Here is a 24516-nt window from a genome sequence, read left to right as displayed (position 1 = left end):
TGCCAGTCCCGCAGCCCGGGGAGGGTCGATCGCCTTCACCCCGGTGCTGCTCCCGGGGCATCGGAAGAGCGCGGAGACCCCGTCGAGGAGAGCCCGAGTCAGCGCGTCGGCACCTTGGCTCTAGACTGCTTACTGCTGCGTAGGGACAGGACAGTAACAGTCTACAGTCATGGCTACTGAAGCATGACCCACCGCCGGCACCGGCACCGGCACCGGCCCAGCCGCAGCGCCGGGGGGGCGCGGGAGCTGTCCGTGGTGCTGAGCGCTCCCCGCCGGGGGGGTGAGAGGCGGCGTGGCGGGGCGGGGTGGGGGGTGGTTGGGGTTGTCCCGGTGCCCGCCTGACCCGCTCTCTCTTTCCCCGCCCGCAGACACCGAGCCCCCCACGGCGGACGCCCCCCCTTCCCGCTGCAGCCCAGGTAGGGGGAGTCCACACGCGTGGGAGGGAGGAGGGTGGCGGGGGGGGAGGGAGCATGCTACCGACACCCTCCTCCCAGCACCGGCAGCCTCCCCCCGCGCTGCGGGAGGGGGGTCGGGCGCACTCGCTGCGGTGGCGGGGCCGCCTCCTCGCCGTCGCCAAGGCACCGGCTGCCCCCCCATCCCGTCCCCCTCCCCCCGACGCCGCCCGGGCGACCGTGGCTTTAGATTGTTACTGTGCCGCTGGGGGGGTAACAGTCTACAGCCATGGTCGCCGGGCCCGGCGCACTCGCACCGCGGGCAGCACCGGCCCCCACCCCACCCGCCGGGGGCACCGGAGGCAGCGGAGGAGGGGGCGGGCGGGGGTCGGCGAGGGTCCCGTCGGGGGCGGCCCGCCTCCCGGGGCAGTAGGAGCTCACATGCAGGGTGCAGCTCGCCGCACATCAACTCTTACTGTTCGGGGGGGCGGGCGCCGAGCGGCTCCTCCTCGGGCAGCGGGCACGGTGGGGACCCCCACCTTGACGCCCCCATCCTGCCCTCCCGCCCCGCAGCCCCTCACCTGCCCTCCCGGCGGGGCCGCTCCGGGGCTGCCAACTCCGGGGTCGTCCCGCCGCATCTGGAAGCAGCTCCCGGAGCGCGTCAGCCGCGGTCCCGTCTCCATTCCCCGTCCCCCCACGTCACCGGTGTGCGAGGTGCTGCGGCGGGGAGGGGGATAACGGGCCGTTCCCGGGAGCGGAGCGCGGCCCGGCGGCGGGGCTGGCGCGGCGGGGACTGAGTGCGGTCCGACGGGACGGCCCGGGCCGGGGCGGGCGGCAGCCGGGGGCGGTCGCAGGTTGCACAACCCGCCCGGCGCAGCCAAGGAGATTCCTGAGCGGCGAAGTCAGAGCGGCCCGGCCTGCCCCGACACCGGGCACCAGGCCCTCGGCAGCCGGCAGCAACCAGTGCCGGCCAGGCAGGGCCCCTCGCAGGGGGCACCCGGGACCCAAAGCTCCAAAGGTGGTGGTGGGGCTGGAAAGGGCACAGCGACTGCAGAGTCCCCAGAGGGGAGACGGGTGCAGGGACTGGGAAGGACAGGCCCAGGCAGGGTGAGGGTGGCCACAGCAGGACAGCAACACAGCCCCCAAACAAGGACCTGCAGCCCGAGGGGTGCTGCAACCCTGGCATGGGGCTCCCATGGGTGTCCCTGGGCACTCACTGGGGCCACCTAAACCCCAATAGGAGCTGTGTCAGTCGGCACTCACTGGGGCCACCTAAACCCCAATAGGAGCTGTGCCAGGCAGGGTCTCCTGCCCACGGTCCCCCTTCCCAGAGCAGCCCCATTAGGAGCATCCACCCATCAGGGTCCTGCATCTGGTCTTACCCATACAGGTATGGCCACCGCAAAGTCCCCAGGGGCCAGCAGGGCCATGGTGTGACAGAGCAGGCACAGGCAGGGGGATATTGCAGGCACCAGGTCTCTGCCGTGTGCTGCCCCATCTCCTGTGGGTCCCCTTTGCCTCCCGCTTTTGCCATCGCTGGTGACGGGCCATGCATCACACACCTCTAGGAAGGGGATTTTTGGGCAGCCTTGTCAGCACTCAGGTGAAGCCGCAGCTGCATTTGGCACAGCGCACTGCGGCCTGGCACAGCTGTGCCATGAAAACCACCCTCTGTCTCGTGGAAAATTCTTCTTGCTTGTGCCCAGGGTGGGCAGTGGTAACAGCAGCACAACGAGTTCCAGGACACAGCAACATCTGGGTCTCTTCCAAGGCACCCTCAGGGCATGTCCCATGGGCAGCACCGCAGCTCCTCGGACCCCACGCTCCAGCCACGGGAAGGCTCCAGCTGTACTGTTGTTGTTTTGAAGGCCAAGACTCTCCTGCTGAAACCCGGAATTAGTTTTTCTTCCAGAGTCCTTAAAAATATCCTGGATTTCTTGACACCGGGACTGGGCTTCCAAAGGTATTTCCAAGCCGCCAGACTAGAGCCAGCTGTCAGTTTGGGGCAGAGGCCACCGAGCTCCCATGCTCCTCCTCAGCACAGAGATCGCGGTGGTGCCGGGAAGGAACACGGTGCATGCCATGGGCAAGCTGTTACGTGCCATTTCTATGGCAGGATGGTGCTCAGCAGGGCACAGGCCCGGCACAAACACTGCCTTACCTTGGCCTCATTTCCAGCGCTTCGGCAAGTGTTCCTGCACACGGCCAGGAGGGTGGGAAGCCTCTTCCCCAGAGACCTCCAGCAGCCACCATCCTGCAGAGTCCCTGCTGCAGCGAAGGTCCCCAATGGGGTCCCCATGCCAGGATTTCTCTGTGCATTCCCGGGAGAGCACATGGCCTCAAAAAACAGCTTCTGGCTGAAGCCTGCGACTCATTACCGGCTTTGCCAGGAACACCTGTACCATGCTGGTACGACGGGAATTTGGGGTGTGCTGGGGGGCTGGTTGGGGGCAAAGTGCTTCTGCTCCCCCCACAACAGGCAGGGCAGCTGCCTGCCACCCCTGGCTGCCCGCACGCGCTGTTGTTGCCATCTGACAGCTCTTGGCGAAACGGCCTTCGGTGATTCAGCCGTGTTTATCCCAGCCCGCGGCCCGACCCAGCGTGGGTTTCCATGGAAAACTTCCATCCAAAACAAGGAGAGAAGGAGCTACAGCGGGAGTGACTCAGCCACAACTGGAAGCTTCTGCGGGTGAAGTGGGGAAGGGGGGGGCTGTTCCCAAAGGCTCGGTCCTGCTCCGGCAGTGGGGCCTGGGGATGGCCCCCGGCTCTCCCCTGCCTGTGCCGCTGGCAGCAGCTGGGCAGGCTCCGGGGGAAGCTGCATTGTGTCACCGTCTGCCAAACACCTCACCTTCCCGGAGTGCCCCTCCCCAGCCACCTGTGCCAGGCCCTGCTCATGGAGACAGGGGAGGAGGAACGTGAGATGAGTAAGGCTTGAACTCCGGTAAAATCCGCACCCGATGCTGGGCTCGGCAAGACATCGCCTTTTCCAGCACTGCCCACGGGAGCCTCCGCGCAGGGTGGGCAGAAGGGGGAGACCTGAGTCAGCCGTGGAGCTGGGGAGGAGGCAGGGGATGTTTGCAGGGAGACTGGTGCTGGCAGCATCTCTGCTCCTGCTGGTTTTCTCCTGCCCTCCCTGGGACACTGGGAGAGGCCTGGGGGTTCTGCTCAGCTTGGGGGGCAGAGCAAAGCCATATCCTGCTGAGCCCCGAACCCTGGGCAGGGCCCTACCTGCCACTGGAGCCATGCAGGGGGCTCTGATGGCTGCTGGGGGATGGAAATGGTCCCGTCTTGGGGGCAGAGGGGTAAAGCCCACCCCTGCCAAAACATCCAGGTTCCCGGTGCTGCTGGATAACACCGGTGGCTGTCTCCAGGGCTCCTGGGCCCCAGACCAATGTCACATCTGCCACCCAGGCTCACTCTCTAACCTCCTAGCAGTGCCCATCACTTGGGATCTGCAACCACCACACACCGTTTTTGGGGAAAAAAACAACTCCTCTGGGCCCTGCGGGGGGGCGGGGTGAAGAGGAAAACCCTGGCGCCAAGCTGAGGGAGGGAGAGGACCTTGGTTGGTCTGTCCCCAAGGCCACCTCTGTGCGCAGCACAGGAACAGACCTGGATCTGTGAGGGGCAGGATTCCCAGGGCAACCCCCCCAACAGCCGCAGGAGCCACTCACTTCTCTCCCCCCAGCGCCCACACAGGCACCTCTTGCCAACGCGGATCACGTTTATTTGTTTTTATTAATTTGTTTAAACAGGTGCAGGAACCATCTTTTCACACACCCTGTGAAGAGGACACAGGGGCTATAGCACCCCAGCTGAGAGCACCCCATCCCTCAACACCCCTCCACAACTCCCCAGACAGAGCTTCCTACAGAGCTGCCACCGTTCCGTGCACTCACCGCCTGCTGGGGTTCCTTCCCTCCCCACCGCACCGGCGAGCTGCAGCAGAGCTCCCCCCGGGAGCGTGAGATGCCGGCGGGTGCTGCGGGACCGCAGTGCGGGCGGCCGGGCAGCATCGCTCCGCAGGGCTGCAGGCAGCAGCCACAGCTGCAGTGCCTCCTCCGCACCGCCCTGCGGAGCTGCTTGAGGTTGGTGTGGGATGCTGACCCAGGAGAGCATCACAGCGAGCTGTAGCTCTGTGATAATTAAACAGCTAACGAGCAGCAAGTTGGTGAAGCGCTGCCTGCCACCGTTCTTCCCCAGCATCTGAGAGACAAAGGCCCCGGTGCTTTGTCATGGCTGGACGCTTTCAGCCTTGCTCCCAGGAGCTGCTGCTGCAGCCGGGTGCAGCCCAAAGCCGCATCCATCCTCCCCTAAAAACAGCCTCTGGCGTCCCCAAGACAGTGACAGACACCCCACATATCCACGTCACCCCAGCATGTAGCACAGATGTGACACAGCCTGCCCAGGGCTGCTCTGCAAAGTGACAAAGCGGGCAGGCGCTGCCTGAGCATCACCAGCCCCCCCAGCTCACAGCCAGGTCCTCCTGCTGTGTAACTGGCAACAAACTGGATGGTAAAAAGCTCACAGCCATGAGACCCAGGCTGGTTTTAACCTGCAGCAGCTCACAGGCCTCTTTCCGCCTGCATGAACATGTCCCCTGTCCCCTGCGCTCCTGCACCACAGCATCCTCCATCCCTCCCGGTGTGGGCACCACACTGCTTGGCTGCTGTTCTGCTCCTGGCGCTGTGCAAGCAGGGGGAAAAATTAAGTAGTTTCATCCAATTTCTCTCTTTTACCAACTATATGGCCATGGTTGGAGAGCCTCTGGGCTGCAGACTGGGGAGCCCAGCCTGCCCCAGCAGCAGGCAAGTAGGACACCTGTAATTGTAACAATAACCATTTCCGTGTGTTTCTGGAAAAGATCAGAGCACAAAATGTATTGATAAGATTTTCTTGTTCACAGAGGCACCTTGCACAGAGGAAAATTCAAAAGAACTCCCAACACACGCACGCTGAACAAGCACAGACATTTCATTCCCAAAATGAACACAAGCCCTGGCACTGCCAGAGTCATGATCATTTTCTAGACCCAGACCAGCTGGAAGGTTGGCTTAATCTCTTTTACCAGGAATATTAAGACCACAAACCTTTGGGGTGTAACAGCTGCAGGAGCTGTGTGCTCTGTAGACAATGCCGGTGGCTGAGGAACCCTAAATCTGAATTACTCAAGTCTCTGAAGGCACCTCATGCACACAGTGTCGCCCTCAAACTGCTCATCATCTCACCCACAAAGCTGCAAAAAAAAGGGGAGATTACAAAGAACTATTCAGCCTGGCCCTGGGTTAACCCTGCAGTGCTGCAGTGAGGTGCAGGGGCACACACCTGCAGCACGGCCCGGCCTCGCAAGGAGCCACTCCCCGCGGGCAGCCGGGACGGTCCTTGCGGACAGCGGTGTAGTCAAGGTCCGGGGTGCATCCCCATCCATTCTGGTGCCAACACCGGGAAGCATCGGTGGTGCTTACCCTCTGGGGGGAGACTGGTGCCTCTGTCCCTCCAAGGCAGCAGCAGGATGGGGTGCAGGTTGCGCTCAGGAGGCTGCGGGGCTACTGGTGCTCGGTGTCTCCTCTCCCCGCACTGTGCTGGGAGGTGCGGGTGGCTGCGCCTGCAGTGGGGAGAGCAGGGTCAGGATGGGGCCCCTGCCCAACCTGTGCTGAGCCTGCCCGTGCTCAGCCCGTAGCACTGCATGGGACACGGCTGGGGGACGCTTGTGTGTACCCCCATTGGGCTGGCACCAGACCCATTACCGTTCACCAGGAGCAAAGACACAAGGTGGCGCTTTGGCCACACGGCACCAGGACAGCAAAATACGGCACCAGGCGTTCAACCGGCATCAATGCTCATACCGCCCACCACCTCCATCCTGCACAGCCACTGAAGGCAAAGAGACAGAGCAGGGACCTGCTGCCTCAGTGACATCTCGTGCTCTGGTGACACCCTGCTACCCACCTGGGCTGGTCGGGCACGGCGCGAGGGCTGTGTGCCGGCATGGTTCACAGTCCACGGCCCCAGGGACTGGCTGGCGTAGAAGTCCATGGGGTACGGCTGCTGCCACTCGATGTCCTGGAGAGCTACCGCAGCCTGCAGAGGGGACAAGGAGCTGAGTTGGTGCAGTGCCTGTGGCGGGGGGAAGTTGGTGGTGCCGGGAGAGGTCCCAGCGTAGTGAATGGGTGTGCTGGGCAGGGCACTGCTGGGGCGAAGCTCACGGCACCAGGAATCCCACTGGTTTCTCAAGAGAGTGGAAATCCCAGCAGCACACCCCGGCTGTGCATGGAGCACAGATGGGGAGAGGAGGGGACAGGAGATACAGGGGTGTCTCCGTCCTGGCACTGCAGCTCTGGTGCATCACCCCAAGCCAGGGCTGGTCCCACAAAATGCGAGGGGGGTGCTCACCTCGTAGGGTGTCAGCAGCGGCTTGCTGAAGGCTTCTCCCCAGTCGATGGAGAGCCGGGGACAGGCCACCTGCACCCACCTGGAAGGGAAACACGTGGCAACCGGTGGGGACGAGCATTTTGGGAAGAACAAGCTGCAATGAAGCCCCACAGAGTCCCCCTCCAAAGGAAGTGGAGTGGGCACAGTGACAGCACAACAGATGTGACAGGGATGGCTTCCAGTGGGAATCAGAGGCCTGGAGAGGGATGGGGCATCCTGTGGGCACCAGGGCGGGGGGCTGGCACCACTCACGCATCCACGTCGGGGAAGAGCTTCAGCTTGCTGGGGAAGATCTCAGAGAGCAGCACCCGCACGAAGGGCCGGCCCAGGGCACGGAGACGCGACTCCAGGTGCTGCAGAGCAAAAGACACCCGAGGGGGTCAGAGGGGCACAGATTGATGCCCCTGGCAAGCCCCCCAAACCCTGTCTGCAACTCCTTCCTGGCCATCAGACCCCTTGTGGGGGCCCTATGGCAATGTCCCCTTGGCAGGGGCAGTGACAGGGACCGTGGGCTGTGGCCCCAGCTCACATGCAGCTCTCCCCAGCGCGTGCCTCAACCTAATGAAGTAATTACTGCTCAATGACAACAATCTGTTCTCATTAGTGGCTGCCTTCCCTGGGACACCCGTGTGTGCTGGCCACAGCCAGGGCTGCAGGAGAAGAGCAGCGGCCCAGGAAGGGCCACAGATGTCCTTGTCCCCTCCTCCTCGGGGACACAGCGGGACAGTGGCTGCTTGGACCTTGCCATCCTTCTCTGCCCATGAATCCTTGTGCTTCCCCAAATCTCACCTGCAGCCCCAAATCTCACCTGCAGCTCCCCAAAAAGTTCAGGGTGCGAGCAGGGCTGCTGTGCCCGGGGCACCCCACTGCCCTGGGGCAGGACACCAGGGTCTCGCTCCCCCCGCCTGCTGGGGTGCAGAAAGCACCAGCACGGTGGCTGAGCAGGGATGGTGAACCCGATCAGAAGTTCATCCAATTAAAACAAACCCAGGGAATTAATTGCTGAGCTGGCTGCACAGGGGGGTCTTTGAGGCTGGCCAGCTCTGCCCAGCGAGGAGCAGGTTTAATGAGTCCTTGGCCAGTCTCCTTCATCTGCTGCTAATTGCCCTGCCCGCTTGGCTTGGGGACATGCAGACCCCAGCCAGTGGCAACCGACAGGCCACCAGCAGGTCCACCCTTGCCCTGGTAGCGAGGCTGTTGTGCCGATGGTGCCATCGCTCCTCAGTGCTTCCCCATAGCCAGGAGCAGCACCTGGTGCCCAGGTGGGGACCATGGGGAGGGGGCCGGTACCTGCAGGATGCCAGGGGAGCCCTGACGCCCCAAAGTGCCCAAGATGAGTCCCCAGCAGTGGGCACGGGTGGCTGTGCGGATGGCGTCCTGCCGAGCGCGGTGCATGCGGTCGTGGCTGTAGTGCTCCTCGGAGAAGACCTTGCTGTAGGGATCGTACCTGCAAAGCAGAGCTGGGGTCACACACACCCCATAATCCACCTGCACCCCTCCATGCTGGCCTCTAATGGTGCCTGTTCTTCATTAGCACTAATTACCCCTCACAGCATCTCTCTCCCTGCCTGATGCAGGGCTCAACCAGCTTGTTAAGGTGCAGAGAGGGGACAAGGACAGGGACAAGGCAAGTGTCCCACCGCAGCCCCCCAGTGCCCGGCACATCCTGGGCTGAGCGCTCGGCTCCGCACTCAGCTTTCCCCCCGATCCTGGCTCATCAATTATGAAGAAATCTTTGATTTGTTGCTTTGTTTGACGAGGAGAATTTTAATCAAATCCCACTCGGGTTTCAGCAGCTTCCCCAGCGCCATAAACCTGACGCGCGCCTCCCGTTAGTAACAAACGACCTACTAAGAAATTCAGATTTCGCCAAATGGGCCCAGCCTTTCACTCCTGATATTTCATCTGCTTTCAGCGGCCTCATCATCACGCTTTATGGCCTCTGCCTGCAGCAGCCAGGCTTTAATGGCTGCACCTCCACGAGCTTTCACAGGTACTTGTCAAAATGTTTATATTCAGCTGGAGTAAATGGCCGGCGTTCATCTCCCCTTCGCACCTCCTCGCCCGCCCCGCGGCCCCCCCGCCTGCCTGTGCCTGCTGCAGGCATCTGCCTGTCCAGCCCTGGGGTGCTCTTGGGGTGCACGGGGGGCTGAACTGGTCCCTGGCGTGCTAGGGGAGCTGAGGTGCCCCCCATTGTGGGGTTGTGGGGAGGAGAGTGGGTGCCCGTACCTGTAGGCAGGTATCCCTGGGTTGGTGATCATGATGGACTCCAAGTGGAAGCGCCCGTCGCCCAAATACCTGTTGAGAGGGGAGGGAGAGCTGAAGCACATGGGAAATGGTGGCACCCATAGAATCATTGTGGTTGGAAGAGACCCTCGAGATCATTGAGTCCAATCGCTGACCCAACCCTGGTACTACCCCATGTCCCCGAGACCCTCATTTCCGCATCTGTTCAACCCCTCCAGGGATGGTGACTCCACCACTGCCCTGGGCAGCCTGTTCCAATGCCCAACAGCCCCTTCCAGGAAGAAATCGTTCCCAATATCCAATCTAAACCTCCCCAGGTGCAACTTGAAGCCATTTCCTCTTGTCCTATGGCTTGTTACTGTGGAGAAGAGCCCAACCCCCTCCATGCTCCAACCTCCTTTCAGGCAGTTGCAGAGAGCGGGAAGATCTCCCCTCAGCCTCCTCCTCTCCAGGCTGAATCCCCCAGGTCCCTCAGCCGCTCCCATCACACTTGTGCTCCACCCAGCCCCTTCCCCAGCTCTGCTCCCTTTCCTGAACTGACTCCAGCATCTCAAGGGCTTTGTTGTCATGAGGGGTCCAAAACTGACCCCAGGATTTGAGGTGCAGCCTCATCATCCATGTGCCCGCCAGATTCTCACACCGCAGTGTGCGGAGATGCTGGGAGCCCGAGCTCCGGCACTAGGACCGGGGAGCAGCGGCACAGCCCGTCCCTGAGCAGCCCCCAGCACAGCGGGGCAGGAGAGGCGGCTGCAGTCAGGGCGAGGAGGGATGCCCACATTGGCGTGGGGCAGCCGGGAGCTGCTCCATCTCAATGGCTGGTTCTGGACGTTGCTGCTTCCATTTCTAATCGGATTTCAAGTCAGCAATTACATTTCAAAGCCTTTCATTCAGCTGCCCTAATGGAGTGAGGGCTTGGAAAATGAATTCAGACGTAAAACTTGACTAGATTTTGCCCTTAATTGGAGAATGACATTTTGGGAGATCAAAGCTAATTTGTCTGCAAAAGTTAGCCCCAGAGACGGGGGAAAGAAGAAAATAATAAGGCGGGGAGGACGCAGGTACACCAGCTACAGGCACCTGGATGGGCAACCAGTCGGTACCACACTGCGGCCCCTCCAGCGTTGGGAAGGAGCCACTCTCACTGATGCGGTGCCAGCACAGCTGTCCCTGCCTGCTCCCAGTCTCTTTGGGGAGGGGTGGAAAGCAGCACCACTCCCCCAGATCCCCGCACAGCTCAGGTGAAGCTGGAGCCCCCACCGACCCCTGGCTCCCTGCACATCCATGCTCGGCAAGGCGCTGGTGCCATTGGCTCCCAGCAGGGTGGGTGAGAAGGGGCTCGGCAGGGTCCAAACCTGCACCCGGGCTCCCCAGCTCCCCCCAAGGGTGGGGTCCTTGTATTTATTTATTCTGCAGCGCACTGTATTCACAGTACATTAAGCATTTCCATTACCTAAAATAATTAGGTGATAGGAAGCGAAGTGCTCCCTCTAATTTGCTGTCCTTAAATAAAATTAATGTTGCTGTGATGTTGGGCCCCAGCCATTTGTCTTTTCCAATTATCCACCCGCCCTTCCATCTATTATCTATTCTGATATACGACTCAATTATTTCTTCAGTGCTATGAACACACGCCACCCAAAGCAGCATGGGGAGGGGAGCCCGTCCCAGCCTGTGGACATCCCCCTTCCGCCCCCAGAACCACCCCAGGGCAAGGCAGGGGGTACAGGCAGGAGGTTTTGGGTACTTACACAATGGCGTCTGTGTCCTGGGCGAGCCGGGGTGACGTGCAGCCCAGGATCTCCCCTGGGGACAGTGGTTTGCACTGGGGTACAGATACCTTGTACTGGGAGCGCAGCTCCTGTGCTGCTGCCTGTGGGAGATGTGGGGTCAGACCGCAGCACACAGTGTGGCTGAGGACGGTGGCCCCCCGCACTGCTGGGGACCCCTGGGGACACCCCGGTCCTGGCGGTGCCAGCTCCATGGGCCACCAGTGGCAATGGCTGTGCCGCCATGCCCCAGCACGGTGGTAGTGGGGGGAGCCGATCTGCTCGCCGCGGCACCGTCACGGAGGGTAACGGCCCCGCACAGCCGAGATGCTCAGCGAGGCTCAGCCAACATATCAATTAAAAGACAAGGGAAAATGCTTAACGCTTCGATAGCCCCGTGTTTAGATAGACATGGCTCAAGAGGCTCATTCATCTCCTCCCGTCCTGCCTAGCCGGCCGTTCCGGGGCAGACAGACAGACCCGCCGGAGCTTCCCATGCCACTGCCAGCACTGCATCAAAATGCCAAGTGCTCCACCACCTGCCCTGACATTTACAGAGCAGCTCCCAGCGGGGCAGGGAGGGGCGCCGCCATGAAACATTGATCAGAGTTATTACAAAGTACTTGATCAACATAACGGCAGCAGCATATTATTGCAGCGACTCGTCAGAGGGGAACCAGCACTTGGAGCTGGGCCACTGAGGGACTGAGCCAGGGCCAAAGTTGCGGGGGAGACACAAGCCCCATCCCGCACTGCCAGGGTTCCCCATCTCACCTGCACCGTGGAGACGAACTGGATGGTGCTGACGAGGGCCAGGGAGGTGCCTGCTGTGAAGTTGAAGCGAATGGTCTCAAGGAAATGGGATGTGTCAATCTTGATGTCCACGAACACGTAGAGCATCTTCAGCCCCTGCGTGGTGTCAATGGGAACTGGTGAGAGTAAGGAAGAGGGTGTGAGTGTGGGGGACAGCTGGGGTGCCAGTGAGCCCCTGGATGCTGCTGTCTGCAGCTGGAGGCATAAAATATGTTGGTGGGGCTCCCTGCACCCCAACCACCCTGGCAGCCCAGGCACGGGGTGCAGATGGGAGCTGTGGAGAGCACCCGCTCGTTTCTCTCCAGATAATGGCAGCCTGGGGAATCAATGAACACAAATCTAATTACCCCCAGTGCTAAGAAGCCTGTGTCACCACGATTAAGTGAATAATTAAAGTACACAGAGTCCACATCGATCCACAGCTCCGTGTTCACTTCCCATTTTGGTACTCTTCACCTGATCACAACTAAGTGCAAATTACTCCCTCCCGTGGGGCACTTGGGGCTGGGAGGGAGAAGGAGGCGTCTGCGTGGGGACGCACCCACCTTCGGCCACAGGGCTCCCGGTGAAGACAATAGCACCAAGCCAGTGCCAGGAGCACCATGAGCAGCCCAAAAGGAGCCCAGCACCCTCTTAGCACCCTGAGGGCACCCCAGGGTGTCGGGTGACTCATCCAGCCCGGTGCAGGCAAGGGCCATGGGGCACCACTGGATACGGCCCCTTCCTCCCCTTCCTGCTGTTCGTTCCTGTAACAACAGGCTACAAACCAGGGGTTTTATATTCCCTGTTCCACTGGTGCCCATAACACTCCTTCCGTAACAAAGCACCTAGCACAGATATTTATCACCGTGAATGCTCACACTGGCACGGCTTTCGGGACTGAGTTCTCATCTGAGGAGTCAGTATTTCATACGGAGCCTGACACAATTCTTCAAACCCATTTATACAGCCCCATAAACGTTCAGGGTGCCGGGAGCGTGCTGGCAGCAGGGATACACGCGCCTGCCGCTCGCTACGGCAATTCTGTCGATCCACCTTAAAAAACCCAGAGCGTCTTATTGTTATTTTTGGGCTGATTCCATCCTGGGTGGACTTCAAAGTTAGCAGCATCTGGGACAGCAGCGCAGTTTCCATGGCAACTGGATCCAGAGTACCGTCCGCCTGGGGAGCACACAGCCTCCTCCTCCTCCCTTCCCCGCCCAGCCTGCGCTGCACTCGCAAAGCCGCCTTCCCCGGTCCTACGCTGACACCGGGGTGAGCAGGACCCCAGCATGAGCAGGACCCCCAGGCTGTGGCTCCTGACTTCCCCTCAAAGCCCACAGCTGGAGGGTGGGGGGGTGAGAGCAGCCCATCCCCATCAGTGGCTCCTGGGTGAGCAGGGCTGTGCCAAGCCCTGGCAGCACTGTGCTGCTCCGCTCTCAGGCATGCAGGCTGCGATTTGGGTGCCGTGGCAGTGCGTGGCCAAGCAGGATGAGCACAACCAGCCACCCCTAAAACCTGCCCGCAGGAAGCAACCCAGCCAGCCCGGCCCTGTCCAAAACCAGTAACTGCGGCTGGAGAACTGAAATAATTTTGGGAAGGGATTAGCCGTTGGTGCTAAGTCTCCGAGCTGGCGTCCAGCGGAGCGGGGAGCCGCTCGGTACAGCACGGTGGCAGCAGCACCGCCTGTGCAGTGCCACCTCAGCAGTGCCCTGGGGGCCCAGTGTCACCTACTCAGGCAGCTGTGTCCGTAATGCACCAAGAAGTCAGCGCCCAGGGCCCGGGCCGTGTAGTCATCCACGCAGCATGCACCGTAGGTCACGTCGCCCATCACCACCGCCTCTGCGTCTGTGAACCTGCAAGGAGGCACAAGGGTGAGGGTCACAGCTGGCTGCTGTCACCACAGCCCACATCCTAACCCCCGTGGCATGCCGCTACCAGGGGATCCCATGCTGCCATCGAGCCCTTCGCCACATGCCAAAGAGGACGAGCACTGGCTACTCTCCGAGATGTCAACATGATTAAGCTGGAGAGCGGTAATCCGCCTCTTCAATTGGGTAAAGCTGTTTGCAATTCAGCGGATTATCTGCTCATCAAACAATACGCTGCCAGCTTCCTAATGCTCCAGCGGAGAGCGGAGCAGAGGGAGACCCGGTGCAGTGTGGTGCCGCCGCTCCTGCCAGCCGACCCCGGGGACCAGCGCCATCAGGATGGGCAGAGCAGTTACTCTGGCGTCCCCAGCCATGCCAGTCAGACCGGCTGAGCCACCATCCCGCTGCACCCAGGCACTGTGCAACCTGGTGCACCCCAGCCTGGTGCCGGTTTGGCCAAGCGGGGTGTGCTCCAGGAGCAGCAGGTGTTTTGCTGGCACTTGGTGAGGAAAAGCACCCCCACCTGTGCCCCAGCCCTGCTTCGGCATCCCGGCACTCCAGCGCAAGCCCACTTGGTGCTCGTCAGCCAGCGGAGGGGCACACACCAGCACCAGGCGGCAGAGCCAGGGCTCTGGCATGATTTATAGGCACCACCTTTCTGGGTATTTTATTACACCGTTTCGAGGGATTATTAGCTTGGCTGACTTCCCGGGGAGCCTCCGTGGTAGTTTAGGGATGAAAGCAGGTATCGCGATGACAAAGCCCCGCGCCCGGAGGGGTTGCTTAAACCAGATGCTAATTCCTCATTTACGCTGAGGTCGCACCTGCGGCTGTAGCTTGGTGCCAGCAGGGTCCCCCCTGCTGCTGGAACGGGGCGAAGGGGCCGGGGAGGTGGGTGTCCCAGCACAGCATCACCCCCCGGTGCTGGCTGGGGGCCAGGGTCCCGCACACTCCCCCCCAAGAACCAGGCAGGGAGCGTTACGTCGGCGGCAAGAATAGAAATGGTGGGCAGAGCTGGGCAGATGGCAGAAGGTGGAGAAATGGCGGAGCGTGCTGAATATTAACAGCTCCGGCCCATCCGTCAGCACCCGGGGAGAGGGACAGGGGAGCAGCTCTGTCAGAGCAGCCCCAGAGAAGTGGCAAAGCCATCACCGCCACCCGCATCCAGCCCTGGCATCTCCTGCTCCTCACAGCGTCCCAAGGGCTGGGGACATGGTTGGGAACTGTCAGATGGACCAGATCCTTGCCAGCACCCAAGTCCCGCGGTCTCTTGCTGCCAGAGTGGCCTGGATGGGAGGACGGCTCCTCTGCTGCCTGCACAGCTGCACTGTGGGGCTGGGGGCTACTGGTGAAGGTTCGAGAAGTCTCTTCCCCACCCCCCCCGAGCCCCCAGCCCCCTCCTCTAATGAGAGGTGATGAGATGAACATGAATCAGACTCCACACATCTCAGCAAAAGTGGAAAATTATTCAGCTCCTTAAGATTCAGGACGGGGAGGTCTGACTCAGAGCGGCAGCCAGCGCCGCTTAATTTTTTATAGATTAAAATGTATGCAAATTGGCCCAAACCCCAGAGAAAGTCCCTGGGGGTGAAGAGCAAGAAAGTGAAATAGCAACGGCGGAGGGAGGAGGGCAGAGGCTGGCGGAGGCGTCCGTGGCCCCTGCCCACCGTGCGGGACTGCAGCGGGCTGGATGTGGGAGAGAGGGGGCTGAGCCCAGCCATGGGGAACTGTCCTGATGTGGGGAGCAGAACCACAGCCCAGCAAGAAGCAAAGACATTGTGGGATGATGCCTGGTGAGCTAGAAGCCCAAAAAAGCTGCCATCGAGGTTGGAAGGGTGCCGGCAGGAGAGGTGCAGAGGCCCCAGGATGGCACTTGGGTCACCCACACTGGCCACGCTGGCCGGTCAAGCGGAGCAGGAATCGTCCCCTGAGACAAATCAAAGGCAAGCGTGGGGGCCTCCCCTTGATGTTTTAATCAGTTTGGTGTCGACAGAGCCTTTCATCAAACTACAGAGGAAGGAAATGTCAATTAGCAGCCACCTGCCTCTGACACGGACTGGGGAGCCGCTCACCAACCAGACCGGACTGGGATGCGGGTGAGGAGCAGGCATGGGAACATCCTTGCGGGTGTTCCGTGTCCACACAGCTCGTCATGGCCACGGATGGGTCCCAGAGGCGTGCCAGCCTAGCTGGGAGGACACGGTGACGGGGCTGTCCCCACCCAGCACTGAGCTGCTCACTACAGCTGGGAGCTCATGAATATTGAACACGTGGGGAGGTTATTCATCTTTTCCGTCCCGCAAACCCCAGCTCATTCTGAAAAACCGCGCGGCCTTAGCATTTTTCTCATCTCCCCTTAATTCATTATCTCCTCCTTTAAACAGATGGCTCCCAAAATCCCATTTATAAGCACCATGCCCAGTGCTGGCAGGATGCACCCCGATCCCAGCCACAGGGACCCCCAGACCCTCCCAGTCCCCCCTCCCCTGGTCAGCACAGAATGGAGGCGACAACAACCCAGGAACAAGTTTTGGGGCTGAAAATGCTAGGACAAACAGGCACATGCAGGGCCAGCATGCCCCCAAGCATGGGGTAGCCAGTCCCTGTCACCCAAGCACAGGCATCGGGCTAGAGTAGCCCTGATTTATCCTGGTTCTTCGACAAATAAATGAGAGCGTTTGCTGGTAGCAAGAGCATGGGGTCCCCTGACACCGCAGCAGCCTGTGAGTGATACCGTGCTGGTCCTCACCTCGTGAAGCAGAGACGCTCCCCAGTAAAGACGAGTCCTGAGCCCTGATGTGTCCACCGTGGCTGGCAGCACCAGCCCTTGGCACAGAGGGGACAGAGGGGACCAGCACTGAGACGCTGGGTGCCTGTGTGTCCCACTGGGGTCTGGGACATGGAGCTGGGACATGGAGCCAGCTGCCCCTCGCTTCAGCCACCCGCCTCACCTGCACGTGGCCCATCGCAGCACGGTGACACTGGGGCATGATGTCACCTCCCTGCCCAGAAATGCCTGGGTATAAGCAAGAGGGTTATGCCCTGGGAACAGCCCACGCCATGTCCCCCGGGGATGGCAGAACCCCACAATCACCCCACAAACCCCACAGCCTCTGCCTGCCCTGCAGCACCTAAGCCCAGCCTGGCCCAGGGTGTAGGAACTGAGCACAGCCCCAGCTGAGAACAATGAGCTTAATTAGCAGAGAAGCCCATCACCAAGCCCCATTACCAAACTCCCAACTTCATTAGCACAGGAAGGCTGCACGTAATTAAAATAATGAGTTTGCAATTTTGCTGGATGGGCAATCACCGACTGTGGGTAGCGCAGAGCCCCATGGAGCATCTGCAAGGGGGTCAGGATGGGGAGAGGTGCGTGCCTCCATAGCCCCCCAGGAACAACCAACCACCTCTGGCTGTGTCCCCTCCCCTCAGGGGACCCCCCTCTGTCCTCACTGGAGGTGCCAGGGCCAACCCCATCCTCCCAGGGGGCACATCCCAGGGGCACCCCAACTCTGCTAGGCCTGTAGTTGCCAAAAAATACCAAAGCAAGGCAAACCAAGGGCCAAGTGCATGGTGGTGGCAAAGCCACCACAACCATCCTGCACCCAGATACTGCCTGTCCCCTCTTCCCCACAGCTGGGCCATGGCATTGCCCATCAATGGCAGCTCCCCAGGCTCCACAGGGACATAAGGAGGTGGCACAGGCACATGGTGTGCCCAGGTCACTGCACCTGTGCTAGCACATGCCCGGCCTGAGAGGTGACAGCTCTATCGACCCCCCACACTCCCCTCTGCCCAGTCCCCCCGACACCGTCACCGCCAGAGTTGAGGTTTTAAACATCTCCAATGAAGTGAGAACTTCATTCTCCCTAATGATGATGTTGTGCAGTTAATGATGGTGATTAAATTCCCCTGCGCAGCGTGCTGCACCACGCTGCCAGTGCCGCCGGGTTGTGCTTAAAGGACAAGGGGAGAAGGGACGGCGGTGTCGGCTGGGGGGCTACGGCACTGCGCTGTCACAGCCACACCCTGACCTGCATTAGTGTCCCATGACAGCCCTTTGGGATCTCCAGTGATGCCACAGCACACGGTGCCACAGCACTCAGTGGCACCGGACAGATCTGCCTGACCAGGGAACCTGGTGCCCTTGTCCTGCCACCTGCCAGCTCCACGAGGGGACAGCCCACAAGGTACCCGGGTGTCTTCATCCTTGCTGTCACAGCCCATGGCCATGGTGGGACATTTCAAGCCACTCCAGAACTGCTGGGCTGTGTGCATGATGTTTAACTCTTTGCTGCTCAAGCAGAGATGATTCAAGACCCCCTGTTACTCTAAAATGTCCCCGTACGCTGCTGGGCACACCACGGCGTGGTCACTGAGCTGCTCTGCACACCCCCAGCACCGCCTGGCACGGACACTCACAAACCACTGGGGTGCTGGGAGGTGTCAAGGCCATGGCGGCGCAGCCTGTGTGGGCATCAGGATGTCCCTGGTCCACCCCCCCCCGCCATCATCCGTCCCCACCACCGAGCCATGGCTGATTAGCAGGAGCCACTCGCCCTGTTGCGGCACGGGGAGACGGAAGGATTAGCAGCTGCGGAGCCTGACAGCCGACTTTATTAACACGGAATCAAAAGCCCAGCTGATCCGTCTGCTTCAGCCCCAGTGCGGGGAGAGGAGGGGGCTGCTCCTGGCTGCGTCCCCTCTCAAGAAGCCGGTGGTGCAGGGGGCACTGCTGCTGCCTCCCCAGCACGACGGTGGGTGGGCTGGGGGGCTGGCCCCCTCCCCAAGCCGCAGTCCGAGCTCCCCCCACGCGCCTCTCCACACAGCACGAGCTCCCCTCTGCCAAATTACATCAGCCGTGACAAACGGAGCCAATTTGGAAGGTGCTGCCAGAGCGTCGTGATGCGGTTTCGGCAGCCCACCGCCCCGCCAGCTCAGCGGACCCCAGCTCCGCCGCCCCCCCCTCAGCTGGCCGCTCGCCCCAGCACACCTTCGGTAATGACAAACCTATTAACGCTAATTAACTGGGCCTCACACCGGTCAATGCTGTCAGTTCACTCTTCATTTCAAAGGCTCCAGGCTAAAGTACCCCACCGGCCTTATGGAGGTAGCGGCTCTGACACTTCAGCTACATCTTCATCCCCGCAACCCTGCGAGGCTTGCCAAGTGCCAGTGCAGCGTTGGGGAGCCCAGATGGTGTGACGGAGGGTCCCCACGTGGCAGCCCACTCCTCTTCTTGTCCCCACCGCAATGGGGACAAACATGGTGACACTGTCATTCCCTTGCATGGGGACAAACAGACCCACAGAAAGCACCGGGTCTGCCCTGAGCTCCAGCAAACGGGATAAATATTCCATCTGAGTGGCAGGAGGCACGGCTCTGGTTGGACCAGAACACACGGGGATGGGCACTGTCACCCTGGGGGCACCAGCCCTGGTTCTGAAGCTGTCACCAGATCACACAGGGGCTGGCACTCCCAGGGCCCAACTTCCAGCGGCAAGGAGGGGGCAGGAGGCTGCGGGGATGGGCTGGGGAGAGGGGCTGCTTGCTGAGCAATGCTCCTAGTGGGCACAGGTACCCCTGGCACACTCAGCCATCAGATCCCTTCTGTCCCCAGTGGAAAAGGGACACACCACCCCAGGGACAATGGTACCCCAAGCACCTGTCCCCAGCTTGGCCATGGAAGCCACTGCCAGAGCAGGCGGCTGCAGCGATTCCTGTCACGTCGGAGGCTCGTCCGGCCCCGGTGCCGGGTGAGGAGGGCCAGCAGGAGCGGGCAGCTGAGCCGCGATTCCACATTAATGCCGGCGATGAATATTAATAGCAGGAAGAGGCAGGCGCTAACGAGGACACCTGCCGATTCACACATCACCTACGGCAATGTAACCGGGTTCCCAGTGTCCCCAAGAGAGAAGGGACAGGGCTGGGCTCACTCCTGCCCGCAGCCACGTCCCCACTCAGAATCACAGCTGGCACCCAGTGCTCCCGTGGGGTGTCTTCTGGGTGCTATGTGGTGGCAGTGAGGGAAGGACACGGCTTCGAAACCATCTGGATCCAGCCACCAACCCATTGCTGCTGCCATGTCCCCGCTCTCAGCCAGGCACCTCTCCCCACACAGCACCCACCTTCCACCCACACACCCCATCCTGGCACCCAGCACCCCCACAGCCCTGCGGAACCCTCCGGGCAGGGAGGGTGAGCCCCGCAAGGACGCCAGCACCCTGGCATCCACCGGCACGCCGGCATCCACCGGGAAGTGGGGCTTAAGGTTTCATTCGGATAAAAGAGCCCCTTAATCCACTGCCTTTGAAGTCGGAGACATGAAAGCGGCTGGGTGCCAAAGCCGGAGAGGCGGCAGCTCCACTTAAAGGGACAAGCCCACGCCGAGCCGCCCGCGCTCGCACCCGTCCCCTCTGCCCCCCACACCCGTCCCCTGCCCGCACGCACCTTCCCACTGCTCCCTCACCCAGTGCGAGTGTGGGGCTGCCGCAGTCCCACGGGGGGAACGATGGCAAAGCGAGGACAAAGCCCACGGGCACGGCAACCTCCCCACCCCGCACGGCAGCAGCGGCTGTTTGCCTGTTGGCAGGGGGAGACGAGCCTGCCCACCCTGGGAAGGCAGGTTATTAATGAGTGCCATGACCCCGATGGCAGATGCGGCACATGGTGCCATTAGCACTAATTTACTGTGCGAAAACAGAGAGGGGCTGGGGAGGGAGCAGTGGGGGGAAAGCCAGCAGGCAGGGAGGGAGACGCGCTCGGCAGAGATTACGGCCAGTTCCTGCATGCGCTGCCGCTGCAAAGCCCAGCTCCTCTCCGGTATCTCCAACCTCACTTCCCAAACAGCACCAAAAATCAGGAGAGGAGCCGTGGGGAAGGGGTCACCTGCCACTTGCAGTCACCCCCTCTGGGCCATCATCATGGCCTCAGGCCTCTCCAGGCAGAGCAGGGCAAGTGCGCAGGCACTGAGCTGGCATCAGCTAGTTGTTATCACAGCGGCTCCTGGGTTCCGTCACCCCCGCGAGGGACTTGACATGTTGAGCGTGACTCCCAGCAGAGCAGTGACCGGCAGTGAGGGCCAGGCCAGCGCAGTGTCCCTGTCCCCAGGACTGGCAGCAGGTCCCTGCGACCCGCCACACGGCAGCAGCGCCTTCTGTGCCTGCCCAGAAATCTCACTGCGAGGGCAGTGGCACTGGGGCCCCCTGCACGCCCTCAGCTGTAGCACCAGACCTCATCCTGCCCAGCAGCCTCCCCGTTCCCGGCAGCAGCTCCACCCCTCACCAGTCCCTGGAGGAGCCATGCGAGGAAGCATGGAAAAGCCATTGCCTTACCGCTCAATGATGTCTGCGATGGTGCAGGCGAACATGAGGAGCCCCTCTGGCATCTGTAGGGCCACTGGGAAGAGAAACAGCCCCGGGGTTAGGAGGGGTCGAAAGGGACACCCTGAAACAGGGACCTGGGCATCAGACCCCAGGGACAATGCACACACCTTGGGCGGCAGCTGCAGGAATGACCCTCCCCAAAACAGCCAGAAACTGGCTAAAGCTCCCAGGGGCTCTGGCAGCTGAGGTGCACGTGGTCCTGCCGCGGGCCGTGTCCATTCTCCCTGCTTGCGCCAGTCCCCACGCACACACCTCACCCCTTTTTGAACCTACTGACACTGCTGGTCTCTCCCGCTTATCGCAGTAATGAGTTCCAGATTTTAATTATGTGCTGCACAGGAAAAGGTACCTTTTTCTGTTTATTTTAAATCTGCTCCTAATAATGTAAACGTGTGCCCCTGGTTCTCCCGGTACAAGAAAGAGTGAATAATCATCCTCTATTCAGCCTCTCCACATCGTTCACAATTCTATATCCCTCCAACATATCCCCTTTCGTTCGCCTTTTTTCCAGCTAAAGGATCTGAATCTATTTAATCTCTCCTTGTACAGAAGCTGTTCCAGACCTTTGATAGTCCTTGCTGTCCTTCTCCACACCTCCCCTCCCTGCTTCTCTCCCCATTTTGGGACGGTGGCTGGCAAAACCACAGCGTTGTGCCTAGCAGGAATTTATTCATCAGCAAAATAATGTTTCCAGGTTTGCTCCCTCCTCGCAGATGGGTACAAGCCTCTGCAGCCCAGCTGGGCTGCCCCGTGCCTGGGATTCAGCCAGGAACCCGCTGTGTGTCCCCCCAGGCTGCCCTGGGGTGGTGGGAAGGAGCAGAGACCACGCTGGGGGAGATGAGAGGAGGAGGTGAACAATCCTATTGTTGTTTCACCTCCCGATCCCACTAAGCTATCCAGCTCCAGCGATATCTATTCAAACATCCTCTCCAGATCCCCTGCCAATAGAAATCTCTGCGCTGTCAAGCCCAAGTCCTGGACCAAACTGGGCTAATCTCACCCTGCTCCAACCCATGGAAAGCTGCACCTGCTTTCTCAGCCCCTGCCTGACCTGGCAAGGCCAGGCAGCTCATGGTCCCAGTGTCCCCGAGCCCCTTGGGGACGGCCCTCCAGCCCAGACAGCCGCCAACAAGCAGACCTGCAAACGGCTTTGCCTCCCTCAACGAGGGGCTGGTAGGAGGTAGCTGGGTCACTCCCCACTGGCACGGCACTATGGGGACAGGGGGTGACACCCCAGCCCCCCCACCTCCCCGCAGGCAAGGTGCAGGCAGGGTTGGCTGCAGCCCGGCAGGAGGCTGCGTTCCCCCAGCAACGAGCCCCTGGCTGGGCTCTCAACGTGCAGATTTCTAAATCCCAGCACGGCTGGCTGCCTGATGGGCTCCGCTCCCAGCTCTGAAGCCTAAATCCCAGCCGCATATTTACATTTAATTAGGAGGTGCCAAGCAGCAAAACACAGCATCAAAAGCCAGAGTGGCACGGCTGGGTGGCCTCACCGGGACCTGATGGGCAGCTCTGCCTCCTGTGCCGCAGCCGGGCTGGACCCCGCGGCCCCGCAGCCTTCAGCCTCTCGGCCTCACAGCGGGGACTGGCTCAGACAGCAGCTCCCAGAGCATCCCTTCTCCCCTGTGACACCTGCCAGCTCCTGCCAGCTCGGTGGTAGAAGGCAGAGACATTCCCCAGTGGACACAGCATTTCATATCTGGCTCTGCCTGTACCCGCCTTGCACTGCAAAACCCTGGGAGCAGCTCCTGCCTGCGTGTGAAGCGAGGGTGGGGACACTGGTGACACTTGGAGACAGAGGGGGAGGCTCCATACCCTGATGCCTGTAGCGGATCACACACTGAGAGCCGGCTCAGCTGCACTGGGATGAGCACGCTGGGGAGGGGACAGTCCTGGTGTCACCTCGCAGCACCGCAGCACCTGTTCTGGGACCACCATGGCCACTCTGTACCCCCCCGAGGCTTCAGCAACCCCCAAGGCCCCCAGGAAAGCTTCAGACAAGGGCACAGAGTGGCCCAGCTCCCCCTCAGCCCCCAGAGCTGGGCAGTGTGGGGCTCCCCCTGCCCAGCCCTGGCAGCATGGCACAGAAGCGCAGGGAGCGAGGAGAGCAGCAGGGACCTGGCTGGCATCCCAGACACATCTCGCAGGCTGACAGGTCCGCGCAGCTCAACCTGTGCTGTCCAATGCGATTATAATCCAGAGATACAGATCTATTAACCCCCCCCGAGGGGAGCAGAGCTCACTGAGACAAAGTCTAAACACACTGGGGCACGCTGAGCAGCTCAGCACCATCCCTGCCCATGTCTCACCCGCCCCACGCCCCGTCCCAAACAGGTCCCCTCCCCACCACGAAGCTCAGCTACTCCAAACACACTGCAGTCCCTAAATCCCTTGTCCCCGGGGCCACCGCTCACCCCTCCTGGCCCGAGCCTGCCGGATCCGCCAGATGGTCTTGGGGATCTCAAAGTTGTAGTTTCGGGGCAAAGCCTCTGCTGCCTCCTGCAGCTCTGCGTTAGCGAGTATCTCCTCAGGGATCTGCTGCGCCGCTCGCCGTGTGGGTCCTCGGGCTGCGGGACAAATGGGGTGGCTTGAAGAAGCAACCTGGAGGGCAGCATACCCCGTATCCCAACAAACCACCGATATTCTTGCCGCCCTCAGGCCACCCCAGGGGACGAGCAGGCAGGAGAAGGAGGAGGTGGAATCCTGCCCTTCACAATGGGGCAGATCTCTGGCACTTTTGGGGGGAAAACACCTTTTTTTGCTTAGAGAACATCACTGGAACTACGTGAAGCCCTATGAGGGGAGCTGGAGGTGGGGGGCACTGGCCACAAACTCCATGGCCCATCCACAGGGCACTCTCGGGGGTTCCTTCTGCCCCATCAAGAGGATCCCGTTATCCCACCGGGGTGTGGAGGGGAAAAAAAGCAACAGCAGCGGGTGAACCAAACCCGAAATCGGCCCCCGCCAGCAACCGCCCCCTTACAGCTCGCCGAAGCCGGAGAGCGGCGGGGGAGTGACAGCAGGGGGATTATTCACTATTTCCAGCCCAACACCGACACTCATGAGCCACCAAACCCTCCCCGCACGGCCCACGGTACAACCGGCAAAGGGCCAGCTGGGTCGGGCCGGCGGCGGGGGAGGCCGGGACGGTGGCTCTGCCACCGTCCCGGCCTCCCCCGCCGCCGGCCCGGCCTCCCTCACCCTGGAAACCGAAATAGCCTCCGGTAGCGGCACCGGGAACGCGGCGCTGACCCGGCCTTGCCCACCTGTGGTGGAAACCGGAGCCGCGCTGCCGCCCGCCACGGAGGCCGCCATGGCTCTGGAGCACGTGAGGGCGGGAAGGCAGCACTAAGCGAGCCCCGCGCTAGGCCAGAGCAGTCGCTGGACGAAGAGATCGAGTGCGGGAGCGCGCCCGCCGGGCCCCCCGACGGAACGGGGGAATCGATGGGTCCCGGGCACGGTCCCGACGGGCCGCTGTGCCAAACGTTGTGATGACGGGGCTCCCCCTCTTCATGGCGAGGCCGTGGTCCCGCCGCGTTTCGCCCCGGTGCTTGCAGACGCGGGGCTACCGGTCGCACGTTAACGGGGACGCCGAGGCCGTGATGACGGGTCCATGTCCCCCGCTACCCGT

General features: G+C 61.3%; 1 protein-coding gene across 1 annotated transcript; it reads right to left on the bottom strand.

Annotated features, from left to right (window-relative positions):
* Window positions 1-5722: 5722 nt before the first annotated feature.
* On the bottom strand, window positions 5723-24253 carry DPH1 (diphthamide biosynthesis 1). Its single transcript, XM_065853242.2, has 12 exons — window positions 24152-24253; window positions 23300-23452; window positions 20835-20898; window positions 13364-13485; window positions 11612-11766; window positions 10820-10941; window positions 9054-9122; window positions 8115-8271; window positions 7077-7177; window positions 6786-6864; window positions 6342-6473; window positions 5723-5997 (listed from the first exon to the last, which is right to left on the bottom strand). The coding sequence occupies exons 1-12, from the start codon at window positions 24198-24200 to the stop codon at window positions 5923-5925; spliced, it is 1278 nt and encodes a 425-aa protein (XP_065709314.1). The 5' UTR covers window positions 24201-24253; the 3' UTR covers window positions 5723-5922.
* Window positions 24254-24516: the final 263 nt, after the last annotated feature.

This window comes from Patagioenas fasciata, chromosome 19 (assembly GCF_037038585.1).
Source record: "Patagioenas fasciata isolate bPatFas1 chromosome 19, bPatFas1.hap1, whole genome shotgun sequence".
NCBI classification, from domain to species: domain Eukaryota; kingdom Metazoa; phylum Chordata; class Aves; order Columbiformes; family Columbidae; genus Patagioenas; species Patagioenas fasciata.
Note: the sequence above shows the minus strand (reverse complement) of the source record. Positions and strands in the feature narration are given on the sequence as shown.

What these genes read in the sequence shown, in the direction of transcription:
- DPH1 (XM_065853242.2), bottom strand. Translation starts at nt 24,200, where the DNA reads ATGGCGGCCTCCGTGGCGGGCGGCAGCGCGGCTCCGGTTTCCACCACA. An exon ending in ATCGCAGACATCATTGAGCG is followed by an intron (nt 13,486 to 20,834) that starts GTAAGGCAATGG and finishes GCCTCCTTGCAG; the next exon opens with GTTCACAGACGCAGAGGCGG. An exon ending in GCCGTGCCCGACCAGCCCAG is followed by an intron (nt 5,998 to 6,341) that starts GTGGGTAGCAGG and finishes TCCCCACTGCAG; the next exon opens with GCGCAGCCACCCGCACCTCC.